General features: G+C 33.9%; 1 protein-coding gene across 1 annotated transcript; it reads left to right on the top strand.

Annotated features, from left to right (window-relative positions):
- Positions 1-6,105: 6,105 nt before the first annotated feature.
- LOC149538213 (uncharacterized) lies at positions 6,106-6,672 on the top strand. The gene has a single exon (XM_089802440.1). It carries the CDS (start codon positions 6,106-6,108, stop codon positions 6,670-6,672), a length of 567 nt encoding a protein of 188 aa, XP_089658566.1.
- The last annotated feature ends 17,194 nt before the right edge of the window (positions 6,673-23,866 follow it).

Below are 23,866 nucleotides of genomic sequence, written 5' to 3'. Positions count from 1 at the left end.
TTCAAATCGTCCATCATTCACATTATCTGATTAGTAAATTATGCACGCATGTGTTTGAAAGGAATCTTGGCCAGATGTTAATGGTTAAACTTTTCATTGGAATCCATTAAATCTTGTACAACTTGCTCTATTTTTTATGTTTCTTGGGTGGTTGAATCCTTGATCTCTTGGTGTACCTTTTATATGAAAATTTTAGACGATTTATGATGAAATTATGATAGATTTTAGCACTGAGATGATTGGGTTTTGGGTTTTAGTTGAAGCCTAGAATTGTAAGCACTTGGCACTTCTTGATCCATGCCATAGCTCATGGATTAACAAAGACTACAGATTTTGTAGATGCTAGATTTTTTAATATGTATTATATGATATTATGGAGATTTTATATAAAGTTATACCTCACAAACTCAACTTTCTTAGTCTGGTATCCCATTGAAACAATGTGAGCCATTTACAAAAGGAGCTCCTATATATATATATATATAAGTATAGTGAATTTGATGTAATTGTGTGGTTTGTTCTATGGGTTTTCCTCTCTCAATTTAAATCTTGACACTAGGGGAATTGGACCTATTTGATCTATGGGAGAGATGAATTGTGTATATCTTATTATAATTTCTGAAAGATGTAGTGATTAATTACTAAGTAATGTAATTGTGGATTATGATACAAATATCAAATATGTGTTTTGTTAATAGAAGGAAGCCCCCTATAAGAAAATGTATAAGAGATTTAGTAGCCAACAAAATAATAGTCGTGACCATGAATATCTTTTCCTTTTATCTATAACCCCATCCAACAGTTTTAGAATATATGCAACAAAGTGAGTCTTTAAACAAGAGGATTCTAGCAAAGGTTTGAGAAATGGTTTTATGCGTACTAATCACATTTGTTCAAAAGTATCCAAAGCCTTTTCACTAAGCCTAATTTATATTCATATAATAATTTCATTTTGAAAAGTCAAAATAATTTGAGTAGTTTGAGATTAAATCAAACTTCTAGTGCTTGAGGAATATATATAAAAGTTGAATGCATCTCACAAATTGGATAGAAGTACTGGATTTATTAAAAGAAAAATAATTTAACTATAGATCATTTCATTCATTGTATTTACATGTTCTTAGACCTTGAATTGAGTTCTAGATCATATATGGTTCTCTGATAAGGACTAAGGTTTGTATTAAAATTGGACGACATCAAGTGGAATGTGGCTTGAGAGAAAGTACTAGGGGTGACAAGTGATCCTCAGATGCATCTAAAGAAAAAAATTTTATGATCCTATCTTGTCCCCAGGCAAGTGGTTTAACCGCCAAACTTGAACCATTGACTAATAACTTGGTTAGAAGTGGGTCCATCATCTCTTAACCAATACCATGAGACCAATGCATAATAGTTGCCCCAAGCTATTGACTAAGAGTGGCTAGGCCCACTCCTAGCCACTATTAGTCAATGGTTTTAGTGTGTAGGTTAAGCCTAGCTTGGTAGGATAGTAGACACACATTGGATACATACCCTGTGAATTTTATATATTACATTCACAAAAAAGGTAAGACTTTTTTAATTCTCCTTGAGTGAAGGAGTGAATAATTACAAGAAGGAAAAATATTATCTTTGACTTTTTTAAATATTAAACTCTTACAAATTCAAAGTTAAAAGAACAAATGAGATGAAGTGAAGAGTTGTGAAAATTGCAGAACTCTAACTTCTCTTTTACAAAAACTAAATCTGAAAGATTGAACATGGTATCAAGCTTCTGCTTATTTTTTGCAACAACATATAGTAGAATAAAACAACTACAATAAGTAATTTATTTCCTTTTAAATAGTATATACACACAGATTTAAAATGACTAATGCATTATCACACTTGCAATTGTATGTATCTTATAACCCATCCATCTAAACCTAGAGGAATGCTTTATTCTCCATTCTCTCCTATACTATATGCATAGTACCTTACCAATGTATGTGCAGTACCTTACCAAGTGAACAAAATGAAGAAAATAGAAATCCAAGTTGAAGAGGAGGTTACAACCATCTATCCCTATGTCAATTTTCTCTTCATATTAAACATTATAAATACTATACAATTAGTTAATAATGTAAAAATAATAACATAATTATTATTGAAGTAGTACATTTGTATACATAATGAGACTAAAATGACTATATAAACATTTTTTTAAGTTGAAGTTATAACATATCAAATTATTGTTATGCTCATCCTTCATGGGCTCTTCCTTGATTGAGCAACAGAATGTTCTTACAATTAGATAAAATAAAGAAATGATATATATCTCTATACATAGAGATTTCAAAAATCAAACTCACCAAAACTATGGCAAGTCATCATCAATGTCTCAATATGTATTTCTACATGAGCAGATAGAGACATGGAATGCAAATTCAAGAAAATGTAAACATGTTATTTTTAATCAATATATGTTAGTAATTAGTCTACCATTTTTAGGCATTTGATTACTGGGATGGACTAAGATTGCTTTAGACAGTGTAATTTCAGTATTTATCATTCTCAAGGCCTATGATAGATTTATTTACAACTTTTAAAATAATACAATTTTATATGTACTACAACTCTCTTGTTTTATTAATATTATAATAAATATTTTGAAGCCTTGACAATTATTTCTTCATTTTTTGTTATTTTTTGAGATTAATTATTATTGTATGTTAAGTTCAAGCAGATTCAAACCTAAGAGCTTGTACATGAGAGGCTCACAATTTATAGTTGTAGTTGTAGCCTCTTGCCTTGAATATAAATTAATATTATGCAATAAATAGTTCATATCAAAAAATTAATATTATGGAAGGAAGTATTCATATTCCAATACTACTAGGTCAAGATTTTTCATTACAAATGTCATATAACAATTTTGACATAAAAGTAAGTTTACAATGTAACTTCTAAAACTTTTTGGGTTTTGACAATCAACTTGATCCTTGGACTATGGGGTACAAGTGCTAGTATATTGAATTCTCTCTAATAATGAGGAAATGAACTACTTTGAAGAAAAATATTAATAAAGTTAATGGGTACATTGATAAGGAGTCCCTTTCCAACCAATAAAGGAAAGTTAGGTGGATCGAGCATGGTAAGGAAGGTATGTTGGGAATGATTTAATTGTAATAATGAATTTATTTTTATAAATAAATTATATTTATACATATATACAAAATAATATATGTATATTTTGATAAGGAATTCTAAAGGAATGATATACATGAATTTAAAGGTTAATGGTTTAAGATCAAGAGAGTCTCTTTTTAGGGAAGAGACTAATCTTAATATAGTTTGTTAAGGTCAAAATATTTCATTAAAGGTAACATATGCATATGGAATAAGGTCTGGGAATTAAGGTTACCTCTTTTAAGAAGGACCTTAGAGGGAGCACTCCATAGAAGACATAGAAGTAACTAAGGATGGTACTAGAATAGATATTATATCATTTAGGACCCAGAGATCCTTAAGAGGGTTAGTAATATTGATATGGAGATAAATTTAAGGTTGGGATTAGGATAGGGTGTAGAATAATGTATTTGGATTTATTTTTATTTAAGTTCTAACATTGGTTTTGCAAGTATTATAGTCCTAACTAGTGGGGACATTAAAACATCATCCTGAAAAAATCATCTATGAACAACATAAAGTATCTATCACCTAATATGTACTATTAGTCTTCATAAGAACACACATGTTAGAGTGAACTATTTCTGGTATTTTCTTAGAAGAAAATGATTTGCTAAGAAAACTTGAACTGTCTAACTTTCATAGTTGGCAATCCTTACACATAACATTATTTGGTTTTGTAATTGGAGACAAGCCTCTCACACATTTATTTCTTCCAATATTCTTAACAATGTTTTCAAATTTTACATGGCATATAATTTTATGCCAAAGAAAAATATATTTATACTTAGCTACAAAGAAACTATTTGTACCAGAGTTGAGGTCAAATAGATTAGCTTTTCCTTGCTCTCCTATAGTTGACACTTGTCTTTTCTAGAATCCTGCAAGACCCTTTGTCAAACTCAAACCTATAACCCTTATTACTTAGTTGAACTATGCTAGATGGGTTAAATTCCAATCCTTCCACTAAATATACATCTTTACATTATGTGGAACCATTTAGGGATGTGGATCCCTTACCTATTATTGTACATGAAGCGTCACTGTTAAATCTCACCATTTCACCATCGTAATCATCTATTTCATGGAATTTTCTTTGGTCATTGGTCATGTGGTGAGAGTAGCCACTATATATTATCTATTTTTTTTATCTTCGGTTCTTGACATTAGAAATATCTCCACTAACTCTTATTTTATTGCAATGAAGGTTATCTCTTAGTTACCATCATTAATAACTTCAAACTTTTACTTTTGACTTGTCTATTGTCATGCATGACTTCAACCTAATCAGTTAGTAAATAACCAATATATCATTCAAAATAGAAAGGTAGCATCACATAACACAAAGTTATGTCATGGAAACCCAATTAGGTTGAAATCCATGGTTGTGAGGCAATGTTCATTAAGCTTTCACTCTTTTAGAGTCTTCTTGGTCAAGAACTTATCCCTATTAAAATATTACAAATGCATTGCCAACTACACCTGAAACAAGGATTAAGGAGAGAATTGTTAGAGTCTTTACCTAGTTCAAGGTATCCTAATTAAAGGACTTAAGGCACAAATGAATGTGTCACTCTATTAGGGGATTTGATACAAAAGACTTGTTAGAGTCTAGCATCGATGGGATTTGTTGTTGTAATTATAAGAAGATAATAGAATGGTTGACCTATCATAAATAACTAATTAAATTAGCTTGATCTGGATCACCCATATGTTCATGGACCTAAATATTGTTGACATATCAGTCAAGTTTGTTATTAGTGACAACACTTATTCAGATTTTGTATGGATACAGAGCTCATTAAATAATCTATAATGTTTGCCATGTAATTCAATAGTCACCAAGTTCTACAATTGCTACTGAGTCTTCTGAACTAATTCCAGTTTCTACTAAGCATTCTAATGATTACCAAGGGAATTCAATTAGTGTGAAGTGCAACAATTCAAACCAAGAAAAATTAGGCAGTGTGAAGTCTAGCAGTTCAACCCAAGTAGTTTAGTGGTTACCAAGCTTTGCAATTTCTACGAAGTTTACATTTCATGGAATATAAAGCTAGTGTTAACCGAGCTGTATGATGTTTAGTGTTTACCAAGTGATTCAATTTATGACAAGTGACACATTATTTATCGAGTCACCAATGCAGACCAAGCTTGAAACTACTTTGAGGTGATTAATATGGACTAAGCTTCTACTTCTACCAAATGCATGATGATGCCAAGTAATGACAGTGGACGTCACATATTAGAACTTCACCAAGTCATTCTTCAAAACCTGAGTGTCTTCATATGGGCCAACTTTGTAATATTGGTGTTAAGTTGTATATTGGTTGACTTTGTAATTTTGTAAATTTGAATAGTATATATATGTAATATAATGTATCATATCCGATGTAGTATGTAAGATATTGAACATGTAAGAATGTAAATGAGATCAAGTAGCAGATAAAGTATATATTGAAGGCCATATTAGAAAAGGAGCAATAGAGACATATCCATCACAAAAGGTGATCAGTACTTCAAAGAATTGCTATCATCAAATGAATTGTAAGTTAGAGACCAATTATTTCATTCTAATAGGTGAATCAGTCTAAATCCTTTCACAAGGTAGACTATAGCAATTGAACACACCAGACAGGTGAACAACTCTTCTGCAACTTTTTTGCCCATTTTCTTTTTGAATTTTGAATGATGGAGGGCCCTAAACCTCCAGATCCGCCTTCTTTCCCGGACTTGCAACTAGTGCTTGCAGTGAGTAGAGATGTTGACCAATTTTTTGGTAGTGGGTCCATGGTGTTTGATGGGTCCGGGTATGTCAAGCCAACTTTGGAGGATGGACGGTCGAGTGTGGACGTCCCTAAGCAGGTGGGAGGAAGTTCTGTCAGTTGTCAGTAGGGAGATGCCCAAAAGTTGGATGTGGGTTCTCTGTCGAGATGGAAGAATGCGCTCGTGGGTTCCAAGATGTCCAGCCCCAACATAGACAATCCCATGGTAACACGTGGACAAGAAGGTCATGTGATTGCACTCCTTGATGGTATGATGGATAATGTGACTTCTGGCCTCAAACTTTGTGTTGTTGGTAGATTTGTTGCTTTCCACCCTTCTATCGAGATGGTAAGGAAATGGGTGGACCATAAGTGGAAGGTCAAAGGAACTGTAAGTGTTTCTTCCATGCCAAGTGGTCTTTTTTGTTTCAGATTCACCACGAAAGAAGATCTCATGGTTGTTCTGTTTGGGACTTGGTATTTTGGGAAGTATTGTCTAGCCCTGACTAGATGGCATCCAAGCTTTGATGCTGGTTTGGAGCTAAACAAACTTGCCCCAATTTGGGTAAGATTACCTGGCCTCCCTCTGGAATTTTGGGATGAAAGGATATTAAGATGGGTGGGGAACTCTGTTGGTCATTTTGTTACTATTGACAAAGTGACAATGCAAAAATCGAGACTTGTCTATGCTAGATTCTGTGTGAATGTAGCACTGAACATAACACTGCCTACTGTGGTCACTTTAAAAACTAAATGGGCTTAGAGAGTTCAACCCATAGAATATGAGAATGCTGGCTTGTTTTGCCAAAGATGTGGGCAATTCGCTCACCTTATTGTGGATTGCAAAGCTAAAATGCAAAAAGATAAATAGAAGGAGTGCTCCCTAGGGATAGTTATGGAGAACATTAGGGAACCTTCTATATAGACTAAGAAGACAGTAACGAAACCTTCTATGACCTTTCCCATTATGACCTCCATGCAAGATATGAGTCCTAGGGGAAAGGAGACTAAGGAAGATGAGAATGCTCAGTAGGAATACCCTTTCAAAAGATATTTGAAGGATCTTCTGGGCTAACCTTTGGCAAGGTCTTCAGTGGAGGAGTGTCTGGAAGATGGAGAAATAGAAGGAACCAACACTATACAAGATTTGACAATAGTCCAGTTTGGGGGGAGCAAGCTTGAAACCCCTTCTAAGGGGAAAGGGATAACCCCCGCTTTCATGGGCTCCTCAACAATAGAGGGGGGGACCATACGCATAAGGAAGGTGATGTAAGGGAGTTAGTTTTCTCCCCTCTGAGTATAGTAAAGGCCTCATAGGCTGAGGTAGCGACGAGAGTAATGGCAAGCATTGATAATATGTATAAGGAGATGAGCCCCTCTTCACCTCAGGAGGATAATGGGGAATGGGAAGTGCAAAAGAAGAAGAAAAGGGGAGGGAGAAAACCAGATATTGGAGTGTCAGGAATAGTAGGAAGACCATCAAGCAGAGTTACCAGGACAAAGCAAACTGCTAGAGATGTAGCCAGTGGTAAATAGCTTACACTAGAGACAGTAATAAAAGGTAAGAAATGAAACTTCTTTCATGGAATATAAGGGGATTGAATAATCCCTAGAAGCAGTATGCTCTCAAGCAATTAATATCTCAGGAAAAAATAGACTGTGTGTTAATTCAAGAGACAAAAATGTCTAGCTCTAATTTTGATAAAATTGCTAGCTATATCTGGCCATGGGCGGGGTATATACATAGGGATTTAGATGGAACTTCGAGGGGAATTGCTACCATGTGGAATCTAAACTCGTTGAAGGTCTATGAGATTTGGAAGGAAAAAAACTTTATAATTACTCATTTCCAATCGAATAGTCACAGCTGGAAACTGATTAATATCTATGCATCTAATAGTAGATTAGGGAGGAAGGAAATGTATGACAATTTGATAAGGATATCTGAAACTATGTTGGAGGAGAAATGAATGTGCATGGGTGATTTCAATACCTCTCTTTACCATTCAAAGAAGAGGGGAGGTAACATTGAATGTCAGGAGAGCTTGCAAGATCTAAGTGAATTTACGGGGAAGTTGGACTTCATGGATGTGGAGTTGAGGGAAAACCCATACACCTGGACTAATAATAGAAAAGGAGAAGATCTCATTCAGGTTAGGCTGGACAGATTATTACTATCAGGGAATTGGAATAGCATGGGCAACTCCTACTTGGAAAATCTCAACAGAACGGTGTTTGACCACTCACCCATTTTATTCCATTGGGAGGATGGCTATAAAGGGGAAAAGAAACCTTTCAAATATGAAATAATGTGGGAATCACATCTGAAATTCAAAGATAAGATTCAAGAGTGGTGGAATATAAGAATAGATGGTACTGCAATGTATAGACTTACCCAGAAACTAGATAATATTCGAAGAAATGTCAGAGCTTGGGCTAAAAGTTCATTTGGGGATCTGTTTAAAGGTAAAGGAAAAGTAGAGGAAAAGCTTGAAAAAATCCAAGGGGCTATTGCAAAAGGGAATAACTTGAAGGAGAATATTTAGGAAGAGGAAAAACTTAGAAGGAGGTGGAAAGAGATCCTACAAAAGGAGGAAATTTTCTTGAAACAAAGATCTAGAATCCAATGGCTAGAGGAAGGGGATAAAAATACCACCTTCTTTCACAGATCTACTTCTAACCACAAAATAAGAAACACTATCTCAAAACTAAGTGAAGAAGGAGGAAGGGTATTGAAAGAGAAGGAGGAAATGGGGAAACTTGTGGTTGATCACTTCAATAAGGTGCTTAAGGAAGATAACTTTGTTGGGAACCAGGTGATCAAGAGAAGTCTGATTAATTCAATCCCAAGGAGTATAAGAGAAGAGGAAAATGATTGGATCCTTGGTAAGATCTTGGAAGAGGAAGTGAAAAAGGCAGTATTCTCAATGAAAGCTTTCAAGGCCCTAGACCCTGATGGTTTCCCACCTACTTTCTTTCAGCATTTCTAGGAGGTGATCAAATTAGAAGTTATTTGGGCGACTAGGGATTTTTTCAGAACTAGCAAAATACTACAGAGCATAAATAAGACCTTTATTGCTCTAGTTCCTAAAAATTCCAATCCTTTGAATTTGAATGATTTTAGACCTATAAGTCTATGTAATACTATTTACAAGGTCTTTGCCAAGGTTTTGGTGAATAGATTAAAGCCTTTCTTGGAAAAAATTATTGGTAGTCCTCAAAAGGGGTTTGTGCTAGGAAGGCAGATCCTTGATGTGGCTATTTCAACCCATGGGCTTATCCATTCAATGGAAAAGAGTAGACAACTTGGAATGGCATTCAAGTTAGACATTTCCAAAGCTTATGATAAGGTCAAGTGGGACTTCCTTTAGGATGTTCTAGAAAGAATTGGATTTAACAATAGGATTATAAACCTGATCATGTTGATGGTGAGCTCAGTGGAGTACTCCCTCCTACTAAATGGGTCCCCATGGGGTAACATAATGGCAGGAAAAGGCTTAAGACAGGGTGACCCACTCTAACCTTACCTGTTTATCATGGTTGCCGAAGTCTTGGGAAGGTCATTCTGTAAATTAGCTTATTTGGGCTGCATTAAAGGTGTGAAACTAGCCACTAATGCTGAAGCTAAGGTTATTCAACAATTTGTGGATGACACCTTCCTATTTGGAGAATCTTCCATCATGGAGGCTGAAGCCTGGAAAATGATTTTACATAATTATGAAGAAAGCTCAGGACAACGGGTGAACTACCATAAAAGCAAGATTTATTTCTTTAACACTAATCCTTCACTCCAAAGAAGGATTAGGAAAATCTTGGATTACCAATCCACTTGCCTCCCAAACACTTATTTAGGCCTCCCCCTCACTACCAAGGAAGTGTCTAATGAATGTTGGAATTCAATAGTGGAGAGAATTCAAAAGAAGCTTGCAGGGTGGAAAGGGAAGATATTAAGCAATGCCGAAAAACTTCAACTGATTACTGCTGCCCTTCAGGGAATCCCTATTTATTTCTTATTCATATTTAAGATTAATCTTAATATGGCTAAGAAAATTGAGAGAATTCAAAGGAATTTCCTGTGGTCAAGGACTGAAGAGAAAAATAAATTGAATCTGGTCAACTGGGAGGAGGTATGTAAACCAAAAGCTAAGGGGGGGCTTGGGATTAGAAGAATGAAAGACCTTAATAAAGATCTCCATACAAAATTTGGATGGAGACTAGCAGAAGGAAACACGGGGTGGGGAAATATTATGAAAGCTAAATATTTGTCTAATACCTCCTTTCAGTCGAACCTATATAATAATGACCTCCCAAGTGGTTCAAAGATCTGGCAGAACATTATTAGAAATAGAGGACTGCTAAGAGAAGGATTGAGGTGGATTATGGGCAATGGCTTCAATATAAGGTTTTGGGAAGACAGGTGGACAGAGGGGAAACCAATGGCTTTAAGTAAATATATTGGTTTAATGGAACCCCTTAAGGAGGACATAGGGGTTAGAGTGGGAGACTACATTGATCAGGGGAGGAGATGGAAGAAGTTGTTGAAGGAGGATTATCTACGGGAGATAGGTATTCTCATAGAGGAACTGGAAGAACTAATAAAGGAATAGAGGATCCCAATGCTGCCACAGGAAGATGTCTTAGCTTGGGATTTAACTCTGACTGGGAACTTCACTGCCAAATCTTCTTATACCCTAATGTTCAGTAAGGAACTATGCCCAACTACGTGGAGTAAGGTATGGATCAGTAACCTTATACCTAAGATTAATTTCTTTTGGTGGATAGTTCAACATGGAAAAATCCTAACAATTGATAATTTGAAAAAAAGGGGATTCTACAGAACAAACCGTTGCTGCCTTTGTGAACAAAAGGAAGAAAGTATTTACCACCTTTTCATTGAATGTCAGTTTGTGGTTGACATCTGGACTAAGGTTTGGGAAAGATTGGGGGTGGTATGGGTCATGAAAGATAACTTGGGATAGTTTGTGGATAATTGGGATTGCCCATTCCATCATCCAAGACTAATCCTCTTATGGAAGTTTATCCCACCATATGTATGCTGGCACATATGGAAAGAAAAGAATAACAGGATATTCAGGGGAGAAAATAGGACAGTTGAAGTGGTTTCTGGAGTGATGAACAAATTGTTGAAGGAAAATAAAAGAGTAGCTAAATACAAGATGCCAAAGGAGGAACCCAGAAGACTTGAAGGCATTGTGGCTGAGAATTGGGGTTGTCAAGAGGACTTCTTCCTTTTTGATAGCTCTACTAGGAGGAGGAGACAACAAACAATATGGAGACCACCCACCATCACACAATATAAATTGAATTTTGACGGAGCTGCGAAAGGAGGATAGGGAGCTGCTAGTGGTGTGCTGAGAGACAGGAATGGTGATATTCTATTGGTTTATGTAGGCTAGGTGGGGATTGGCAGCAATAATTTGGCAGAAGCTATGGCGTTATTATGGAGTCTTCAACTCTCTAAGGAAAGAACATTTTAGAGTTAACTATAGAAGGGGACTCCAAACTGGTGATCGATTGGGTAAAGGGGGAGGCAAAAGTGGGATGGAAGATTAGAAATATCATCTTGGATATTAAAAATATATTGGAGGAAATGTAAATGGTCCACCTATAGCATATCTACCAGGAGGGTAATCAAGTGGCAGATGCTGCAGCTGCCATGGGGTTTAATGTTAGGGCAATCACGTGCTGGGAAAATTTAGTTGATATTAACGAAAATCTAAGGATGTTGATATCCAAGGAAAAAGGTGGCAGAATTCAAAATGATGATCACTAAATTTAAAAGTAAGGCCAATTTTGGCGAGATGGAGAACTTTGTCACTAAATTTAACTTTAGCGTTTTGGAAATAAGAGACGGATGTGGCCATACAAATGACAAGTGGAGTAATTAAGAATTAAGGAAAATGTCTTTTCGCAATTATGGTAACTCAGGGCAAGCTTCGAATCACTTCCCAAATGGAGGTACGATATATATCATGGATTGAGATGTCAGAAATTGACAGGGAGAGAAAATTAGGTTTTTTAATACCCACAAATCTCATAATAAGATGTTATGGGATTCTGGTGCACATCATATGTAGGTCTGTAATTTTGATCCCTATTCCCCCAAAGGATTAAAGCAAGAGAGCAGCCATAGAGAATTGGAAAGTGATAAAGTTCTGATGCGTATTTCTGAGGAAGAGAGGCAGGATAGTGGAGAAATTGATATGGGAGGTGATCTGAATCGGTTGGAACCAATGAGACTTGAGAACTTCAAGGACAGGATGGCGACCTGGTATCTCCTGAAAGAAGGGGTTTTTTTTCCATATATGTTGTCCATGGTTGGGCACAATGAAAATTGTGTGTTACAATTTGTGAATAATTGGGATGATAGGAAGGTCACAATCAATGGCATTACTTTTCAAGTCATGGAGTAGGTTATTGCCATGGCAACAGGACTTACAATGAAGGGAAAAAAGTGGAAGAAAGTCACCAAAGTCTCGGATGAGAATAGCATGAAAAACTTCTTTACGAAGAATGAGGAGCTGATTTGCTACAGAGGAGGGTTTAAAAGGGATAAGCTACCTAAGCCCTGGGATGATGTGTGTCTGGTCCTGATGAAGTATCTCACCCTAGAAGGAAGGTTTGGAGTATGCTATTACTATCATTTTCCCTTGTTGAATCATTTTAGAAATAGGGATTTCATTTCCATTCCATTTTTTCTTCTACATTTGCTTGAGGATATGGTTAAGGATATTAAGGAAAAGAAAAGTAAAGGCCTAAACTTCACCATTATCCATTAGGGGTTAATTTTTTGTCTGTATCAGTTCCACTTAGCTTTATGTCCCCCCAGAGAGGTTGTTGTGGAAAACCCCCACCATAGTAGGATTTCCCCCCCGAGCTCCAATACGAGGACGAAAATCCATACTCCTAGGCCATCTCCTAGTAAAGATACTAAGAAAAAGAAAAAACTTGACATAGCCATAGAACAAAAGGGAAACAAGAAATTAAAAGTTGATAAGATGGTAGAGGTTGTTGGAGAGGATTCTGGTGAAGATATTGGGGGAAAAGTAAGAAGAAGGTCCGGTAGGCTAGCTCAATCCCAGGCTAGGGGTAAGCATAAGTCAATCAGATACCCTGTTGAGGAAGTTGAAGAAGATAGCTCAGACAATAATAGTGACAAAAGGGAGGAGGAAAGCATTTCCAATTCTAAAAAGGATGATGGTAATGAGGAGGGAGAAAAAAGTTTCAATTCTCAGAACATTTTGATGGATGACACTCAAACTCAAGTGTCAGACGACAAAGAAAGGAATATTGAGATAACCCATGTTTTAGCTAGCTTCTCACTTAAACCCTTTACTTTTTGTGATGAGACGAGCAAAAAGGATAATTCCCCTATTACCATTTATTCCCTTGTTAAGGAAAAATTGAAGATTTCTTCTAACACACGGGTGCTGTAGGATAAACCAAAGCGATAGAAAATGAAGGAGGTTATTGCTAGGAAGGTCGAGGAGCATAAAGAGGAGACTGTGACAGTGGAGGAGCATTACATAAACCTGGAGGAAGGAGTCAAAGCTTTGGAGGAGGGGTTTTTCACCTTCTCCAAGTTTGGACTTAAAGTTACTCATGCTACTACAATTACCCTCCAATTGCTGGCATAGGAGAAGGAGGAAGCTGGCTTGGACATGGAGGACAATAAATTACTCTTTAAGTTCCCTGCTGACGACAAGGCCCAAATTCTTCTTCATGCAAGAGGAAAAGGGAAAAAATAAACCTAAGTTTTTTTTTTATTTCAGTTCAGTTGGGGTCCATGGATCCAAAGACTTTATATACTGTCATGATAGTTATAGTTTTGTTGGTTATCAGCTTTAATTAAGTTTTTATTAGGCCTGGGTGCCTCATTGGACTTTGGTTAGTTGCTAGGGTTCCTTTTTGGTTTTAGCTCTCTAGTTTTAGGTTTTTGTCTCTGATTGTTGGTTCTCCTGTTCTTTTTGACTATTTTTGTTACTGGTTGGTAATGTGCTGGTTACCAGCCTTTTGACTGTTAAGGGCCGACCCCCTTGTTTTTGGTCACTTTTAATTTCAAAAATAGTCTTTCTTAAATCTTTTTACAGAGTGCATACTTTATTGTGTGTTTGTAAATCCTTCAACAAGGTGGACCTAGCAGTCCTAATTGCTCCTAATAGGGTAGATCATTAGAAGTGATCATTGTAAGCCTTAATAGGCCAACTTTATGCTCCAATATTGAAGGTTTGTGGGTATCATCCCCACCCTAGTTTTACTTTCTATTGGGAAGGTTTTTGGGTGACCAAATTATTGTGTTCAAGTGCTATGAATGTTTTATGTTTTCAATTTCTCACACATGTAATTAGATCAATAAATGATAATTGGTATATTGCTATAAAGTGCTGAAATTGTTAAAGTTTTAGAGGTTACTAATTCATCCCTCCCCTCTCAGTAACCTAGCATAGTCTTGAATATTTCCAACATATATAACTTGCCATGCACTTACTTAGCTCTACAACTTTAGATTCAATTGCTTCTTTTCTTTTCTCCTCTCAACTTTAGCACTTTCAAACTCTATGTTTTTGGCTCACTATATCTTCTCAACATACTTAACTCCCACACTCTTTCTTCTCCTTTTCCTCTCATCTTTTCACTTCTAATTATACTCAACCTAGCTTAATGGTGTTCCATCTTTAGAAAATATAATCCACACTTGCTCATATAGAAATGAATAATTATTTGAATCCCTTGTTTTCTCATCCTCAAACCCTAAACCATAAATTAGAAAAAAAATTGAATTCAATTTCCTATGTCATGTGTGTTTAATTTCCTATCTTGTGTCATTTCACAAGTAACATGTGTTAGATGTACTTTTTCATTTATGGAAATTCATGTTTTGCATACGACCCTTATTTTCTCACTAAATTTGAATTATCTTGCCTATCCTATCATTGGAAATTGATGTGATGTCTCCTTGACCATTCATTGAGGGTTTTTCTTTTATCATACTCTAGTCTTGTTATGACTAGGATGAACTCATGTTCATTCCTTTATTTCATTAGTATAAACTAGTTGAAATTTTGATCATGTATTGACATTAATGATAACAATTTCTATTACTTTCTATATTAGGAAGGTCTCATAACTTGAATCATTATAACAATTAGGCCAAGAAGAAGAAGAAAATATTGCGCTCGCACATTTTAGATCAACTAGTAATGGATTGCAAGCACATATAGAAGAAGTCTAGGATGAATTTTAATCTCAATTGGTAATCCAAATATCTTTAATTTTTTTGCTAAGTTAATTCATGGTATTTTAGATACCTATCTAATTTATTACTTACCTATTCACTTTCTCATTCACTCATAAGACTTAGTTTATTGATAAGACCACCTTTACAAATTCATCTATCTAGTTCACCAGTTTAACTTTTCTCTCAATATAACTTCCAACTAATCAAATCACCTTTACCTGTAACCATTATAAGGTTATATCTTAATAATATCATCTTAACATAATAATGAATCATATCCAACAACTATAATGTCCCCTTTTTGGACATTTTATTACTCGTTCTGTATTTGATAAGTTTTTGATAATAATCTGTATATGATAAAATTTAGTCTATCATTTTCTCTCCTATTTATATATGTTATTACAAGTGAATGGTCATAGATGGTTGCAACCCTTCAAATAATTAACTACTATGTATGGTTAGCATTTAATAATGATTATTAACATATATTTAATAATATACATTAATATATATTAGATATGTATGACATTTATTAATTATTTAAACTTCCATATTCATAGTGTATCCTTGGGCTTATGGATAATATAAGCCATCTATATAACATAATAATGTTGTCACTATTATTACCATCCTTATTTATTTTATATATTTATCATATTGTATTTATATTAATTCTTTTATCCTTATTATATCGATTAATCAATTTATTATTATTAGTTATTAATATTACATAAATTAAATATATTATAATCTTTTATTATTATAATATTTATTTATATATGTAATACAATTACTATCGGCTAGATATATATTGCATAATTCATTTATTCATTAATGTATATTATTAATAATGTTTATATTTACTATTATTATGAATTATGACTAATATTTATTCATATAGTGTATCAATATTATTTCTTTTGTGAACAATCGATAATAGCGTATGAACTATTATTATATTTTATCCAATTATAGGATTCCCTCTTAAAGTATGATATAAGAATAGGGTAATATATATGTATTAAGGTACATATATACAAAGGCATGATATTAATACATTTAATATAATTACGTAATATTGAAGAATCATTCTAATAAATGAAATGTCAACTTGTTTGATTTTGAATATCAACTCATTTAATATTAGAATGGAGGTTGATGAATAATAATCTACAAATGATGTGATAGATGTCCTTTCTCTTGGAGACAAGGACATATTAATATGTTAACTTAATGGCAAATTATATCATTATTATTAATAATTAATTTATATTAAGTCTTATAAATATGGGGACATGACAGTCCACCCCTCTCGAATTTGCTTGACCTCAAGCAATAAATATTTTCATATTTGTTTCACCTTATATAACGGAATTGACTACTAGATCCCATTCAAATTTTTACTTGTAAGAGTACTTCATTCTATTCAATAAAAGAGTCACACATGTAGTATGCATTTGAATGCAAAGTATACATATGAATGTATGAAGACACAAAGAAAACACGAAGCATAAACATTGATGCATGAAGACACGAAGTAGACATGATGTAGACACATCATACATAACCTTGATTAGACCCAAAAATTAATGATGCACAATGGCTATACTTCTTCATTAGGCTTATGAACCTTGCAACCACAAAATAAGCATCAATTCATGTATATAAATATATATAAGCTTCAAAGAAATTTGAATAATAATAAATTAATCCAAGCCAGCTCCATACTAAGCCCAAGACTGGAACTTTGGCCCCCTTGGCCCCGGTGGTGGGTGTTAGGCATCCACACGAGGTGGTCTACTTAGTGGATTGCTTGTTTAGCTAGAGAGGTTCTTGTGAAATGGAGCCATTACTATCTTTTCCTTAACTAGCACTACAATAGGGTGTTATCTCCTGATCGCAGACTCCATAGGAAAGTGGTAGGGTTCCCTTTTCTTATTTACATAGTCCTTTGGAAGGAATCTTTCTCTCTCCTTATTATGATTATCGTAAGATGGTCGATTTACAGTGCAGAGGGCACGTGAAACAAGCTCCAAGTGGTTCCAACAAGTACTCGAAATTACTCTGCCTCTCCCTCCACCAACTCCCTACCTTAGGATGTCATAATGTGGATGGGAAGATGAGTATTAAATTTAATTTACTTAGTTCATTTGAAAGATTTCTTCTTATAATACACAAACAAATTTATATCTCCTTACTATGATCATCTTGAGATGGTAGATTGACAGTGCAGAGGGCGCATGAAACAAGCTACAAGTGGTTCCCTGGAGGATATCCATCAAGTGCTCGAATTTACTCTGCCTCTCCCTCCACCAACTCCCTATCTTAAGAGATCATAATGTGGACGAGAATATTAATCAAATAAACATAATTACTTGGCATAGGAATCGTTCTCTCTCCTTATTATGATCTTCTTGAGATGGTAGATTGACAGTGCAGAGGGTGCGTGAAACAAGCTACAAGCAACTCCCTAGAGGATATCCATCAGGTGCTTGAATTTACTCCGCCTCTCCCTCCACCAAATCCCTATCTTAAGAGATCATAATGTGGATGAGAAGTAGACCCCTATGTACTATAATTGGAATATGTTCCTAGTGTCATCATAATTCCTTAGGAATGTATCTTAACATAGATATATATATTATACATATATCCACTTAATTTGATATTTATCTAATTTCCATGTTTATATATATTCAAATCCATACTTATATATATATACATACATACATACATACATATATATATATATATATATATATATATATATATATATATATATATATATTGATGTGTTTTCTCTTTATCATCACCCAATATATTTAATAATCAAGAATCCACTTAAATTATTCATAATGAAACATGAGAATAATACTTACCTCCATATTACCTCATCAATCTAGTCATTATTGGTCCTTATGATATATTTGTTCTTTCTTATAGCACCCTTCCTTTCACCAATTTTTAATTCATTTTATATCTTGAAGAGCTGCATGACTTGACTTGAGTGAATAGAGATATGTTGATTTCCTCAACAACATGTTTAATGACAGATGGTGAATATGCTTCTATGTGTAGATGTCATATATGTTTCCTCCATGTTTGAGAGAATTCTACAATTGCATTTCTTCCATTTTGTCAAACACCAATGAATATTTTATTTGTCATTTAAATATTGCTATCTTTCTCCTTGATGGCAAACGTACGTAGGCATTAAAATATGAGATGGTAGGAAAGTATGGAGACCGTGGAAAATACGATCCGTTTACTAGACAGCCAAGCAGAAGATTATAGTAACCATTTCCTGAAGATCTGTGTGAAGATATATTTCAATTTCTCTGCTGCCCTAGAATTTGCTTTCTGTGTGCACTGAGAGCTCTCTTTTATTCATTGTGATGTTATTTCCAACGGCATTTTGGTTACTGTTCTCTTAACCGTCAGCTTGCATGAGTAACATTAGTTTTCACCAGCTCGTTACAATGAATACTTATTTTGGTATCTGTATAGCCAGCTTCCGCATATTCTTGTGAGTTGTGTCTTTTATACTTGATTATCATTTTCCAAACTAGGTGTGTTGTTTTCCAATCTTCCTTGGGTGTCAAGTTATCTATTGGTATTGTTACTAAGATGACATCATCTGATCTTCAACTCTGTAATTATGATTCATCAATGTGACCAAATTACATGCACCACTTCTCAAGGTGATCTGTCAAATCCATTGTGTCCTTAGCACAACATACATCATCGCTAGATCTCACATCTGAAGCAAATACACAGGATGTGAGAAAACCTTGGTCACTCATCCCTACAGACATTGAGAACACGAATTTGCATTGCATTGGTTAAAGACGGTATTCTTCATCACTTTTGTTTATAAAAATTAATCAAAGTACTGACTTTGATTTTTAATCTTCATCTTCTGTGTAGTTGTATAATGTATTCAATGCATGTTCAATTCATCTTCTTGACTTCAAGGCTCCCTATGGAATTTGATGATTCTCTTTCTCTGGAATTTCAATTATGTTGCGAACTATAATTTAGGTCTAAAAGTATACAATTTAATCTTAGAAATTGTTGTGTATATCTTGATCCTTGAAGTCACTAATCTAAAGAGAGCAATGCATTTATTTATTTTGATGTCTTTCAAACACTGTAGCATTGAGACATAGTATGAATCTCGTGTTGAGGAATAAAGTTATTCCTGCATCGAGGATACAGTTAACAATACTCCGTCAGTGAAAATAAGGCATCATTATACATAGCTGCACAAAAATTTAATTTCTCCCACTCCTGAAGAAGCTACGTGTTCAAGAATTCTCACATATTGTAGGTCATCACTTTTATAAAATACTTTGGTATAGTTCTACAAATACGCGTTCAAGCCAACATTGTATTTTTCTAGATCACTGATTGGCTATCCAAACAAATTCCAAGCTCTCATATCATTTGCGACATTTGTATTGCCTCCCAATTATTAATATATCTCTGAGCTTTGTGTGCCATCATCTTAATCTTCCATCATCGGCCCCCATTGGAGTTAAAATAAATACTCTTTACATTGTAATACAAGACGATATCGCACAAGGTGAGTTGAAGATATAGTTATCTCAATGGTTAAATAATCTAAATTTAATGTTATCCTTGGCTTCGCATCTATAGTTAACGATGGACCATTTGGAAAGCCTGCACTTAGAAGTGGTTAGGAAGTTCTCCATTATTATTTCAGGCATTTTTTTAGTTATTCACAGCAACAATCTAATCTGGTGTCCAATGCAATGCAGGTGCCACACAGAGATCGCATAGTAAAGACGGTTCTACTCGACTTCAATCTCTGAGGTCAAAGTCCCGCGGGTGATGCTTGTCTAACTTCAATCCAATATGTCGGATTCTAGATGCTTGATGTCAATCTAGGTTTCAAATTACCCTTCCAATCTAATTGCATGGCCTTTTTGTATGGTTGGCAGCGATTTTCTGAATCATATGCTTTGGTCTTATCCCTATTTATTATATTTCCCCCTTCCATTATTTCTAAATAGTTTACAATGCTCGAAGCCTTCTCAATCAAGAGATTGTGTAAATTGATGCATTTCCTATTTACTTATTAATCTGTGGCGCTTGAAGGTTTCACATGGACATCTTTGATTATTATTATTTTTGGTGATATGCCATATTCGTCTGATTTTATATCTTATTTTTTGTCCAATCTTCTCTATTTACAAGATGGCAAGATCGTTGCTCTATACCAATTGTAATGTCCCCTTTTTGGATATTTCCTTACTCATTCCATGTTTGATAAGTTTTTGATAATAATCTGTATATGATAAAATTTAGTCTATCATTTGCTCTCCTATTTATATATGTTATTACAAGTGAATGGTCATAGATGGTTGCAGCCCTTCAAATAATTTACTACTGTGTATGGTTAGGGTATAATAATGATTATTAACATATATTTAAAAACATACATTAATATATATTATATATGTATAACATTTATTAATTATTTAAACTTCCATATTCATAGTGTATCTTTGGGCTTATGGATAATATAAGCCATCTATATAGCATAATAATGTTGTCACCATTATTACCATCCTTATTTATTTTATATATTTATCATATTGTATTTATATTAATTCTTTTATCCTTATTATATCGATTAATCAATTTATTATTATTAGTTATTAATATTACATAAATTAAATACATTATAATCTTTTATTATTATAATATTTATTTATATATGTAATACAATTACTATCGGCTAGATATATATTGCATAATTCATTTATTCATTAACGTATATTATTAATAATGTTTATATTTCCTATTATTATGAATTATGAGTAATATTTATTCATATAGTGTATCAATATTATTTCTTTTGTGAACAATCTTTTTTTTTTTAAAGAGGGGTAAATGCTTTGACCTGGAGCTATGAACCAGTGAGGCCACAAACAGGGGACCTCATCCCCATGAGATTTGAACCTTGATGGCAAGGATAACAATACAACAACTTAACCATCACAACATGCCACTATTGGCAAAAGGGTTTGTGGTAAACCTAGTGTGACTCGAACCGAAGTTGATGCGTAGCACCGGGATCATTAGCCTAACACTACGCCTCGCGACTCGCCTTCACACCAACTCGGCTACTCACTCACCCTTGAAAGGGTTTGTGGTAAACCTAGTGTGACTCAAACCAGAGTTGATGCGTAGCACCGGGATCATTAGCCTAACACTACGCCTCACGACTCGCCTTCACACCAACTCGGCTACTCACTCACCCTTATTTCTTTTGTGAACAATCGATAATAGCTTATGAACTATTATTATATTTTATCCAATTATAGGATTCCCTCTTAAAGTATGATATAAGAATAGGGTAATATATATGTATTAAGGTACATATATACAAAAGCATGATATTAATACATTTAATATAATTATGTAATATTGAAGAATCATTCTAATCAATGAAATGTCAACTTGTTTGATTTTGAATATCAACTCATTTAATATTAGAATGGAGGTCGATGAATAATAATCTACAAATGATGTGATAGATGTCCTTTCTCTTGGAGACAAGGACATATTAATATGTTAACTTAATGAAAAATTATATCATTATTATTATTAATTAATTTATCATTAAGTCTTATAAATATGGGGACATGACAACAACAGATTCAATTAATTCATTTACAAATTTGAGGAAACATTGAAATCATTCAACCATTCATCATTGACTATTTGAATAGTTACCCTATTTGATACATATCATTATAGCTTACTCAAATATTCATATAAATGAGTGTTTTCATAGAATTAAAATCTAAATACATTAATTGAAATTCCTATAGGATATAAATTCTTGAATCAATCTACAACTCACCCTTTTATCTAATAAATATATGATAACATGTCAAAAAAATTAGTCAAGTAGCCTGACATCAATGACAATAATATAACTAATTATCTTGTCAAATCATATTCCACTCTTTACCAATTCGTCATCATCATTATCTTAACAATCTCCATCATCAAATATGTCATGGCCCTAACAGTTCTACATCTGACACCTTGGATTCTAAGATTAGTTTAATTACTAGATGGTTTGGTACTTGTTTTGGAACTTTGATTTTGTAGAAAACTATTTAGTTTCTAGCATCATTATGTTCTTTTTTTTAATGCACTATGAGAATTCAGATGTTTCTAAGATCTGATTCTTAGAATAAATGTTGACAATTCAGATTTAGGAATCCTGCAGTAAAGAAATGGCTTTCAGATAAGGCAATTCAGTTTTGTTTTAAATTTCATTTAGATCGGTTTCAATTTCATAACTCATGGTCTTTTTCAGACTTATGATTAATGTGGCATTAAAATTTTAACAGTACCAAGAATCTTTTATTTGCTAGTTTTCTTTTAGTTAATATATATTTATATTTATAACGTTGTATAAATATATATATATAAATATATGTATGTATGTATGTATGTATGTATGTATGTATGTATATGTAATTGTTGGTATATTTGTGTGCTTGTGTTTATATTTATACAAGTTATAATTGTGTGTATATGTATATACATATTGATTTGTTGTAATCTTAGTGTCAATTAGGATTAATGTTAATATTAATATTAATATCAATATTAGCATTAATATAAATATTAATATTAACATAAATACCTAATACTATGTTAAACTAAGTTAGTTCCTAAGCTAACCTAGTGCATTCGACTAAGACTTAACCTAAGCTTTTACTGGCATGATTGCTATCCTAACTAAAATTTAGCCTTGTTGTGGAATTGGCTTATGGCGACAATGTTATGGGAATTTATGGTGGGCAGTTTCATCGATTTTGGAATTGGTACTGTGTTTGCCAAGTGTTGAAAAGCTGAGAGAATAAAGTTTTTTAGTGATAAGCTCACAATTATGAGCATTCATTTTGCATGTTTAGTCTGTTGTTTTGGCTTGGGTTAGTTGGATTTTGAGTTCATTCTGCCATTGATGAACTCCAGTTGGGGTATCATGGAAACTATGTTGAACGAGTTTCTCTGCGCTTATTATGGGGATTCTGGTGTTCATGAAGAAGATTCTCATTTCTCACTCCAGTTCTATAAATCCACGTGATTTCATATTACTCATTCCTCTTTCGTTCCATGGTTTCTTTTATTTTCATGGTTGCATTTCTCAAATTCTATAATTGAAAGGGTTTCACTGGATCTTTGTGCCAAGGCTTAGAGAATTTGGAGGCTTGGGTTGCGAGTTTGAAGTTGAAAGCTCTCTAGACAGCTTTTCCTTAAGTATCATTCCGCACTTGCATAGGCAGGGGGCTTTTCTTTAACTCTACCCTTATTCTTTTTTTTTTGTTTCATTTATATATATGATGAATATTGTATACGTAGTGGCTATGTGGAAAATTCGACACCCAACTCTGTGAGTATGCCGAATTTGGTGTGTTCATCGCCAAACTTGGTATAAACCCAAAATTGGGTGTGAATATATGAATACCCTGTGCTTTGTGTTGCAATGAGTTTTTTTTTTTTTTTGTTTTTGTTTTTTTATGTGGGTAATAGTGAAACTAAATACTGTGTTGAACAGATTAAAGAAAAAAGGTTTTATGTTTTTCACAAAACATAAATGTGGGTTTCGGTCTATCAAAATGGTCACTTTCTTTATGGTATCGAT

The sequence above is a fragment of the Cupressus sempervirens genome, chromosome 9 (assembly GCF_028749045.1).
Source record: "Cupressus sempervirens isolate cs-2001-9-10 chromosome 9, ASM2874904v1, whole genome shotgun sequence".
NCBI classification, from domain to species: domain Eukaryota; kingdom Viridiplantae; phylum Streptophyta; class Pinopsida; order Cupressales; family Cupressaceae; genus Cupressus; species Cupressus sempervirens.
The sequence above is the reverse complement of the archived record's forward strand: the minus strand, read 5'-3'. Positions and strand labels throughout refer to the sequence as shown.

What these genes read in the sequence shown, in the direction of transcription:
- LOC149538213 (XM_089802440.1), top strand. Translation starts at nt 6,106, where the DNA reads ATGTCCAGCCCCAACATAGACAATCCCATGGTAACACGTGGACAAGAA.